The 10081-nt window shown below is 39.0% G+C and overlaps 3 protein-coding genes across 5 annotated transcripts; 1 reads left to right on the top strand and 2 right to left on the bottom strand.

Annotated features, from left to right (window-relative positions):
- Nucleotides 1-138: 138 nt before the first annotated feature.
- Nucleotides 139-1401, top strand: Polr3h (RNA polymerase III subunit H). Its single transcript, XM_070669697.1, has 5 exons — nt 139-466; nt 536-719; nt 809-949; nt 1038-1168; nt 1247-1401. The coding sequence occupies exons 1-5, from the start codon at nt 356-358 to the stop codon at nt 1298-1300; spliced, it is 621 nt and encodes a 206-aa protein (XP_070525798.1). The 5' UTR covers nt 139-355; the 3' UTR covers nt 1301-1401.
- Nucleotides 1371-7933, bottom strand: LOC139110114 (F-box/LRR-repeat protein 16). 3 transcript variants are annotated; one of them, XM_070669692.1, is made up of 8 exons: nt 7589-7933; nt 7365-7476; nt 5411-5772; nt 5015-5308; nt 4505-4796; nt 3811-4006; nt 3528-3676; nt 1371-3369 (listed from the first exon to the last, which is right to left on the bottom strand). In XM_070669692.1, exons 1-8 carry the CDS (start codon nt 7616-7618, stop codon nt 3221-3223), a joined length of 1584 nt encoding a protein of 527 aa, XP_070525793.1. In that variant the 5' UTR covers nt 7619-7933; the 3' UTR covers nt 1371-3220. The 3 variants fall into 3 exon arrangements, with proteins under 3 accessions (XP_070525793.1, XP_070525791.1, XP_070525794.1); XM_070669690.1 differs by having other exon boundaries at nt 7365-7933; XM_070669693.1 differs by lacking the exons at nt 7365-7476; nt 7589-7933 and adding an exon at nt 6575-7286.
- A 114-nt stretch (nt 7934-8047) lies between these two features.
- Arpc1 (Actin-related protein 2/3 complex, subunit 1A) lies at nt 8048-10051 on the bottom strand. The gene is made up of 6 exons (XM_070669695.1): nt 9657-10051; nt 9315-9575; nt 8940-9230; nt 8603-8781; nt 8255-8524; nt 8048-8182 (listed from the first exon to the last, which is right to left on the bottom strand). The coding sequence occupies exons 1-6, from the start codon at nt 9721-9723 to the stop codon at nt 8144-8146; spliced, it is 1107 nt and encodes a 368-aa protein (XP_070525796.1). The 5' UTR covers nt 9724-10051; the 3' UTR covers nt 8048-8143.
- Between the last annotated feature and the right edge of the window lie 30 nt (nt 10052-10081).

The following is a 10081-nucleotide window of genomic DNA, read 5'->3' as shown; positions in this document are numbered from 1 at the left end:
ACGCGCGCGACATTTTGAGATCAAACTTTTGGCGCGCGCGTCGACCAATCAACTCGTCCCGGAAAGATGGCACGACCAATCAAACGTAAGTAGAAATTTCAAGTTAACTTGCTCAGCGATTGGCAATATTGAACCAAGATGGCATATTACTTTCGCATTTTCGTTTCCACGCCGTTTGTGCCTCTTTACTGATTATTTCCTGATATTTATTTTAGAAATACATACCGAATAGTTAAAAAGAAAGATGTACATAGAAATTATTTATAATAAAAGCATTCTTCTGATAACCTGTTGATAATTATATGTCGTGGACGAAGTTGATTTTGTCTCATATTTAATAAATTTTAAAACAATAATGTTCGTCTTGGTCGAACTGAAGGATACTGTTAGGATACCACCAAGTAGCTTTAAGTACAAATTAAATAATGTCGTTTCTGACGAGTTGAATCAGAAGCTCGCCAACAAAGTAAATTATTTTTATTGATCGATTTAATCTCGGTTATCAGTGGAAACTTTTATATATTGATTATTACAGGTGTACAAAGATGTGGGTTTATGTATCACGTTGCACGATATTACGAAGATCGAGGAATCGTATATATTTCCAGGAGACGGAGCCTCTCATACAAAAGTCACGTTTAGATTTATAGTGTTTCGCCCATGGATGGAAGAAATATTAATAGGAAAAATTCGTAGCTGTAGTCCTGAGGGTGTACATGGTACCGTATCTCTCTCATTTAACTTTTAATCTTATAACTTTTTAAATTATATGCTAATTTATATGTTTTTAACATTTATTTTATTACAGTTACATTAGGATTTTTCGAGGATATAATTATACCACCTTATAAATTACAACATCCGTCACGTTTCGATCAAATGGAACAGGTTTGGGTTTGGATATATAAAACTGAAGACGGACAAACACACGATCTATTTATGGACGCGGGTACATGTTTTATATATGCACAAGAATATTATCGTTCCATATTAATTAATACGAACACGAATCACAAGATTAAATTGTTTAATTTCAGGAGAAGTTATAAGATTTCGAGTGGTAAAAGAAATTTTTACCGAAGCACCTTTACCGTCGTCGCAAACTAATGAATCGCAAGACATGAGTAAGAAACCAGAAGCCAATAACGTTGCACCATATGTTTTACACGTACGTTTATGAATTTTAATACTAAATTAACAGCATGCCACTTTTAATTTCAATAATTAATAATAATAAATTTTATAGGGATCAATTGACGAACCTGGTTTAGGTTTACTTACCTGGTGGCAGAATACGTAATTTACTGCATATGCTTAAGTTAATTAGCAATAAATGTTAAGCTAGATGTATGATTAAATTGCAAAAAAACTCTGGTCAATAAATTTTTGTATTTCACAGCACATTCCATTGTATTGTGTCATTATTGAACATTGCAGCTGTGAGTAACATCTCACAGTGTGACTCGGTTTTTCGATATAGCTTTGCCTGTATAGATGTATTTACGTTCAGTTTTGATTCATAACAGAATTATATAGGCGCAGTTTGTACAGTATATACAAAGGTGTTGTGTGCCAAATGTGTGACAATATGTAAAAATGATCTTTGCGTATGATTATTAAAATTTTTTTAGATATTATCTATAACTTAATTTAACAGAACATGTATTCCGAAGCCATCACTATAACTCACATAATTATTATATCACATAAGGTACACCATTTTAATAATGTACTTTAACGATAAATCTATGTTAATGAAGAATGTTAGTGATAAGTCTTAAAAACAATACTGATTGCACGATTTATGTACGCTACAGTGTTTTTGGAAAGTTTTGTGTCTTAAAACAAATAGCGCAACAATTGTTAATTGAGGACGTTTCATTGGCGTTCTATTGCTGTTATCTCCTAATGCGCAACTCAGACGTATAGCGCTTATTTAAATTGATTAATACGAATCTATTAATCTCTTTTATATATACATACATCAATAAAAGATATAATACGATACGTACGACGTAATAAATTATTAAAATTATTATGCGTTTAAAATATATCTAATTATGTGTTACATTAATACATATTTAGTTAGAAACCACAAAGGAGAAATACAGCTAGTAAAAAGTTTTAAATTTAGAAAACACTGATTGCACAAGGGTACATGAAGTTAATATACGGATGACGATGTTGCCATGGTATCTGCTATAATTGTGGACCATGATTTTCTGTCTACCAATACACATATCAAACAAATAACATGAATCATGTATTCGCGAATAGGTTTTACCGGTTAGTATTATCTGTATAGCTTGGAATGTTACCTTCTGTGTAATTGATATTTGCTAAATACTTTCTTTCAAGCAACATGTGGAGGGTGAGCTGCAACAACTACAATCGCAGAGAATGGGACAATGCACATTCGATAGATGCATTCGGCGGAGATAATCGAGTAACAATGTATGTAAACGGTATGTATTTCTAAATTTAATTACTTCACGGCTGGCTGTGTTGCATCTGTCAAATGCGTTCGATGATGCAATTTTTTTTAAAACGTTTATATGTATGCAAACCAATTAGAATTATATATATACAATATAAATTTATCACAGTTCTAACTGTTGAGTCTCTTGCCATGTTTCGGACTTTCTACATTACTAGGAGGCAAAAAGAAGGACTCACCGATCTTCCTTTTCTGATGCATTATCGATCTCTTCTAATGTACAATATTGAATTCATTTCTGTACATGATCATTACAAGCACGAGTCTTCTTTCTGTTTTGTCTAAATGGTATAGATACAATCGCGATCGTACATGCACGTATACTGAAGGGCAGATACGACGTTTGCTGCGGCGACAGCGGCTAGCTTACGTGACTGTACCTGCCTTTCAATGTATATACACGCTCGTAACATGGTTACAGAAAAAATACGAACGAAAGTGCACGTTAATGTATTACAAATGTCTATGCATTATATTGAGGGCTAGTATTCTCTTATTAGATCATTACATTAGAGGAAAATGTAGTATTTCTTTCTTACTTGGACGTCAGTTGTTTCTTTGTTGCTCTTATCAATTGTACTGCTTTCATCTTTCGTTCAAAATATTGCTTTCTACGAACTTTTTCAATTAAGATCTGTGCTTTTCGTAGTTTGACCCTTTTGGTTTGACACATATATTTAATATATAAAGGAATTTTATTCGCAGATATTTCTTATTAAACGTTTATTCGATGATTAGGCAACGTGGTAGATGTTCACGTAAATAGTCAAACAGTTCTCGCGACGTTCCTGGACAATTAGTTAGTTCTAGCTCGTGTAAGTGTCGTAGTTGTATCAGACTAGATAAACCACTACTTGTGAGCAATGGACAACCTATATAAAATTGAATCTTATTTAATAAGATACTATTACATCGATAGATGTAATTAAATTTATATAACATTTATACGTTATACAAAGTCTGCAATATTGTATCAAGTAAAGAAAAAAAATTAATAAAATTTTACGAATAAATAGAAATGTAATCTTACCTGCCACGGATAATACTTGTAGAGATCTCATGACGCATAAATGTTGAAGTCCGAAATCTCTAAGTTGTGAACACCATCTCAAAAACAAAGCACTCAACGAAACCATCGTGGAGATGTAACCGACGCCAATATCAGTAATGTGTACACACCTGTACAGCAATGTAAAAAGTATATGACGTAAAAAGTACAAATATATGTTATTATATATGTTACACAAGAACAATAAAAACCACAATAATTATAACTAGGTATAATTAGATATAATTTAATAGTTATCTTGTACCTATCTAATGTGAGCTCTTCTAAATTATTCAAATCACAGGCGATATATTCTAAGGCTGCATCAGTAATCCTTGAGCACCAACTGAGATCTAAGGAACGAAGTCTTGGCAAGTTTTCCGCAATTAATTCAACGCCGTCATCTGTTACTTTACTGCATCCAGAAAGTGATAGTACAGTCAAATTGGGCAAGGAATGTACTAAAAAAAGACAAATATATTGATTTCGTAAACATCTCAAAATTACTTACGGAAAAAATTATATAACATTATTTTAAAACTAATTAATTAAAAAAAAAAATGTATGTATCAATTTTATTAAAAAATAAATACTTTAAATATAAATTTTAATTAAAATAATTTATTTGTACATTTTTTAAAAACAAGCTAAATTTGTCTTCAGCATAGCGTATTTTCTTATTTTCTAGCACGCTCGTTATAACTTGGGTCTGAGCGATCAGTGACAGGAAAGCTAAATAAAGCTATGTTTCGTAAATCTAAATTTAAGCTCAAGCAAAAACACATCTTACTTTCGGACTATTACCATATATTTAATTAACTTCATCATTAATAACACTCACGATTAAAAATTAAAATTACCAAGCAACTTATGTTTTTTTTTTTTTTAATTGAGATAAAAAAATATATATCTAAGTGGAACATATCAAAATTGATAACAAAATCGAAATAATAACTTACCAATATTTACTACGCCGTGATTTGTGAGCTCCCAACAGGATTGCAGCTTCAAGATAGTGAGTGCACTGCTTTGTTTCGCACTGAAGTAACCGAGAGCAGCATCAGTGACATGATAAGCTTGCAGAGAGAATTCATAGAGACTCGGTAATAGCTGTGCCACAGCGCCGACGGCTTCATCGGCGACATTGATGCAATCTGATAAAGACAACGACACTATTCTGGGAGTAAGACATGCCCACAGGCCAGCCTCTGTTATCTCATTGCAGCCGGCTAATTCAAGCTCGTACAAAGCCTAAAAATAATGGCAAACCGTAAGTCGATGCGACACGTATCGCTTCGATATATATTTTAGTGACACGGCATCTTCTGCAAAAATGCACGTAAATCTTATTTCTTAAATTTTACTTAATGATATCATTTTTTACACATATATATGCACACACATTTTTTATATTTTGTATTCGGGGTATCAATACGCTAGATAGCGAAAAATAAACGTATTGAATCTACCTGCAAATGATCCAAGAGAGCTTCGAGACCTCTATCCGTTACTGCGCAGCATCGCAATGACAAAGAGTGTACGTATCGTTGTGCCAAGGGAAAACCGCGCGTTAATTCCGGAATATCTTCGTCGGTTGCACCCAAAAGAACTAACGAATCGAAACCTCTTCTTACTAAAGAAGCGTAAAGTCGTGTACGCGCGTTTGGCTGCATAGTGCGAGCTTCGCGGCATCGTATCACCGGCACCAGTCCTGTCCAAAGACGCGGTCTTGCATATAGAACGTCCCTCCATCTCGTACAAACCTGTATGCAATGATAACGTTAACGCATTTGGTTTAATAAATTTTGTGTTTTAATAAGGTAATACTAAATTAAAAAACATTTTGTCTTGGCTTTGTCACACACCTGAGCCAAGATTCTTCTTTCTGTAGCGTTGAAGTAAAGAAAAAATCGTCCAAGAAAATTATCGTCCTGCATCAACTGTTCCCACGTAGTCGGTGGGACGTAACCGCCGGTTCCTCCACTAGCCAAGGGAACGGTTATCTTCATTCTATTCCTAGGTATCCTCCTGCTTGGGGTCACGTTGTTTATGCGTTCCTTATTGTTACTCGCTGGCACGTTATTAATGGTCTGTGCCGCACTTCGGCTGGGTTTTTCGGGTGTCGCGTTCGCGTTATTTGCACTTTGCAGATTCATGTAAGCAACGCTATTGCTGCCGCCGCAAAAGACGTTCGTCACACGTTCCATAACGCTGGTTTTGCCGCCTCCTGAAAAATTTTAGGTCACTTTCAGTATCTGTTCATGCGCTAAGAAAATAAAAAATGCAGTTAAAAATTTCTAAAAATAAGAATTAAAAATATTAAACGGGTTTCATTGGGCTTAAGAATTTTTAGATTTAGTTCGGCACAGAGACGCGTTTTCAAATCGTCGAAGACGGTAATAAATTTCAAGCCAAGATCTTATCCGTTTCTTGAATCTATTTGAACTAAAGATTTTCTTGTCGGTCGAGAAAATTGGCGATGTACTGGAGGGCCAAGTAAAACAATGTTTTAAAAACGTCCCGTTGTACGCGAGATCGCTATTTTTGCGTGCACGGGGACGCGTTGATCGATTTTGTTGCAGCTAAGATTGCGACGGGAAAAGTCACGCGGTGCCTTGCCGCTTGATAAATTACGGGAAAAAATGTCGCGCGCGACGAGGGTGCGGAGAGCTTGTTCGCGCGCCCATAATGAACGCGTCGCGTCGTTCGAACAGTCACCGACAGATAAGAGGTCTCACAATTCATATGAAATCCCGATTACATAACGGTAGAGGAGAGGGGAACGTTGAGCGAGAAAAATCGCGTGATCGGCGAGAATCTTCGTCCCCTGGCTCTCTATTTTTCACCGCCGTCGAAGCGGAAAATAAACTTGACACTGATCCGCGAGGGCGAACCCCTTTCTTATTCGCGCGAGGAAAAAAAAAATCGAAGCGGATCTAGCGCTGGGACGCGTTACCGCGGAGAGGGTAGAGAGGGAGGGGGCAACGGGGCGAAGGTGATAAGAAGATAGGGACCGTTTCACCACCGACCATGATGTTTCGACGTCCGCAGGCCCAGACCGTTGATGCGCTTCGTCAATTCGGCGCTGGCACGTTCGACGACGCCCTGCGCTGATATCGAGGACATGGTGTCTCGACGAGGCGCTCGGCGATGAGGCTCTCCCGGTCTCGTCCCGCGCTCGGCTGCTATCTCGTCCCTCGGCGTCCGCGTTTTGTAGTCAAGAGCAGTACGACACGGTCCGTAGGCGACGGGGCCGCGTCATATTCGACTCGACGACGACGACCGTCGGGTGGCGAGTTCTCTCACGAATGGGGGACGCCGCGCCGGCTACGGCGGCGGCACTCAAGGGGATGATGGCGCGCACGAAGGGGTGGCGGATAGCGTGCGCTCGCCCGCCCGCGAAACTCCTCTCTTTTTTTTTTTTCCTATTTCGCGGCAACGACGGTTCTACGATTCCGGGTCGATTCCAACCGCGGGAGAGAAAGGGGAAGAAAACAAAGCGGCGCGGAATCAATAATCGCGATCGCGAGATAATCCGCCACGTAATTCACGGAACGGCGCGCGGTGAACGTCGACGACGCAAGACCACCTCGTATCATCGATACTCGCGTCTCTGTTTACGTGTCGGCGGTAACGGGCGAGAGCTAAGGCTCCGGCGCGTTGCGCTGCCGCTGCAACGGCCAGCGACCACGGTAGTCGTACACGTAAGGGTGGTTTGCGCGAGACTGAATCGATATTGGCGTTGCTGAACTTGTCCGGCTGCCACTTTTCCACCTCCACTTATCGGTTGCCTTCCTGGCGCGTGTGCCAGCTACTTACGCCTGCCGTTGGCGAGCCGCTCGAATGGAACCGCGTGCCTAGCGATAGGCAATATCATCCCCTCGGGCCATTCACTGGGGTGGATCCTTCGACTTGCGTAATACAAATCAGGCTTGCAAATCAAATAATATAATTTTAACATGGAATCTACGCGATGCATATGCAAATAAAACTTAAGACAATGCACGTGTGTAATAATTATAAGTAAAAAGGAGGATATTTACATGTGAGAAAGCCAAGACTTCACTTTTCATATGACTAAAGATTTTTTGTTCTCCGCTCCGATACCTTCTCTAGGTAAAAGTAGAACGACGGCTTCAATTGATCGATTTTCTATTTTTCTGGGCTATGCCACTTATTAAAATCTCTTCAACATTTTATCTTGCATAAAGTATAAATTTTTCAACCTGTCGGCATCTTCTTATTATCGTCAAAATAAAATATCAATAAAACAATAAAGATACATGCAAGGTTTACACACAGTACCGCTGGAAAGCGTAGAATCAGATTTCTGAAACACCTTGTAACCGATGACGTTGAAACGACATAAAAATAGCTAAATGTTACCTTCTTGCGTTATTGGAAGTTTCACCCACTTATCGTTCACAAAGAGTGAACGCCAATTTTCTCTTCAAGGGAATAGGAATCACGCTGTGACGTAGGAAATTTAACGAGGTGACTGATTAATGAGAAATTGTTTCGTATTCATTTTAACATTTATACATCGTTGTATCGGATGTAATATCTCTGATCTTTGCAATATAAAAAAAGTTTCATGCTTACGCTATCTTGAGACCAGCAATGGAATTCTCTAAAAGCTTGATAAAGACAAAGGTCGATTAGAATACATCGTTAACATTAATATTAGAAGTGTACGTTACACAAATTACCTTCAAGTCCCAAACTACAAGTTGCCCGTCTAAACTGCTTGTGCTAAATTCGTGATCCGATACCCGACGAACGCAATTGATTGTATTTTGATGTACGCTATCAAGAGCATTATCGTTCGTCTCGTTCCTCGCTTGTCGGTCTAGTGACTGAAATTTTCGCATAGCGGACAATCCGGCGATCTCTTTTTTCTGTGTGTTGTCCAACTTTGAAACAAAATATATTTGTCCATTGTCATCTACAGAGTACAACATTGGCATACAGCTATGTCCCTAAAAAAATGTTAATTACGACGATAAATAACATCTTTCGTGCAATCTGAAAATAATTTTAAGAGTTGTATCGCTTACAGCGGCAACAATGTTATTAGAACCTATCCAAATGCAACTTAAAAACGGTAAATGCTCTGTATACAGTCTCATAACTGCATTTCCTTTAGTAGCATCAGCAACACATATAGATGAGTTGTGTGCCACCCAACAAATTTTATTGCCACAAGGGCTGAATGCTACTGAATGTATCCAGCCACCTAAACAACAGTACCGATATAAAATTAATTTTTTTTACAATAAGCAGTTTGTATTTTTGTACATATTACACTTTATGCACTATAAATATTAATAACATAAATACATAATAAGACAAAGATTACTATTACTACACATATACATAGTTAGATAATTTTACCTCCATTGGGTGTATTAGGAAATTCAGCCAAGAGTGATCCTAAGGTATTACTTTGCCCCCAAGGACTAGTACCAGGAGCATCCTCCATATCACTGATAAATGCACTGAAGACCCGGACTTTGTAATCCGTTGAGCCGGCAACCAGAACCTTGTTGTCCGGATGCCAATCAACGGTAGTAACCGTTGATCTCAATGGACGTTTAATATGTTTACATAACCACCAATTATTCTCTGATGCAAAATAACAAACAGCTATAACGCGTCCTCCAGATCCAACGGCAAATTTATTTTCTGTAAACGAGAGTCTTCTGTATAAAACTGCATATTGAATAAATATTTAAAATAATTCTTTTTGAACAATCGAATACAACGTACCTAGAGGAGACCATTTTACACAAGTAGCAGCTCGATTTATTCGCAAGAGAACCCAAGCTGGGTCCCACTTGCCGTCCTCTTTCTGAGTCCACACGTAAGCGTTTTTGTCAGCGGAACAAGTGACTATGCGATTAGTCTTTGGCGCCCAGTCGATCCCCATGACGGCCATGTGATGCTCCTCCAGAGTCTCCAGCAACTTCCATCCGGCCGAAGTACGCTTGTGCACTTGGATCTCATTGTTGTTCGGGCAAATGGCAACCTCTGCGAAAACGGCTCGATTATCGCTTCTTCTAATTAAATCTACTATCTAGCGATAGAGGAAAAGGGCAGGTTCTTCTGTACCAGTTCTATCTCTGTTCCACGCGTGACAGTTGATGGCATCGACACCCAAGCTGAGAACCTCGGTCATTTCGCGCTCGCTATTCGCAAAAGGTGGCTTAAGGACGTTTTAATTTACGTGAAGAGCTCGGCGATGATCCACGGGGCCAGATACGGGGCGATGAATCAGCGAGCGCTTCAAGCGATTGCGAGGAAACGGGCGCGGCCGCTGCCGAACTTGGAACCTTTATCTAAACGCGAGGATCAAGTCTCGGAGCGATCGTGTGCTCACGGAAATTCGCGGACTCTGGTCAGTCTACACGAATTTCCACGGCCACTCTCGACGCTCGCAAAACACGCCCCTTTGCACACCGGAATTAACAGTTCATCCGTAGATAGCGGGTTGTATCTCCCCCGTCGAGGTTAAATTCTCCCGGATGTAGTACGTT

Source organism: Cardiocondyla obscurior, linkage group LG19 (assembly GCF_019399895.1).
Source record: "Cardiocondyla obscurior isolate alpha-2009 linkage group LG19, Cobs3.1, whole genome shotgun sequence".
Taxonomy (NCBI): domain Eukaryota; kingdom Metazoa; phylum Arthropoda; class Insecta; order Hymenoptera; family Formicidae; genus Cardiocondyla; species Cardiocondyla obscurior.
Note: the sequence above shows the minus strand (reverse complement) of the source record. Positions and strands in the feature narration are given on the sequence as shown.

What these genes read in the sequence shown, in the direction of transcription:
- Arpc1 (XM_070669695.1), bottom strand. Translation starts at nt 9,723, where the DNA reads ATGACCGAGGTTCTCAGCTTGGGTGTCGATGCCATCAACTGTCACGCG. An exon ending in GTGGAACAGAGATAGAACTG is followed by an intron (nt 9,576 to 9,656) that starts GTACAGAAGAAC and finishes CCGTTTTCGCAG; the next exon opens with AGGTTGCCATTTGCCCGAAC. An exon ending in CTAATAACATTGTTGCCGCT is followed by an intron (nt 8,525 to 8,602) that starts GTAAGCGATACA and finishes ACATTTTTTTAG; the next exon opens with GGACATAGCTGTATGCCAAT.
- LOC139110114 (XM_070669690.1), bottom strand. Translation starts at nt 7,524, where the DNA reads ATGCATCGCGTAGATTCCATGTTAAAATTATATTATTTGATTTGCAAG. An exon ending in AAAGAAGAATCTTGGCTCAG is followed by an intron (nt 5,309 to 5,410) that starts GTGTGTGACAAA and finishes CATTGCATACAG; the next exon opens with GTTTGTACGAGATGGAGGGA. An exon ending in GAAGAGCTCACATTAGATAG is followed by an intron (nt 3,677 to 3,810) that starts GTACAAGATAAC and finishes ATTGCTGTACAG; the next exon opens with GTGTGTACACATTACTGATA.
- Polr3h (XM_070669697.1), top strand. Translation starts at nt 356, where the DNA reads ATGTTCGTCTTGGTCGAACTGAAGGATACTGTTAGGATACCACCAAGT. An exon ending in ATCAGAAGCTCGCCAACAAA is followed by an intron (nt 467 to 535) that starts GTAAATTATTTT and finishes TGATTATTACAG; the next exon opens with GTGTACAAAGATGTGGGTTT. An exon ending in CGATCTATTTATGGACGCGG is followed by an intron (nt 950 to 1,037) that starts GTACATGTTTTA and finishes GTTTAATTTCAG; the next exon opens with GAGAAGTTATAAGATTTCGA.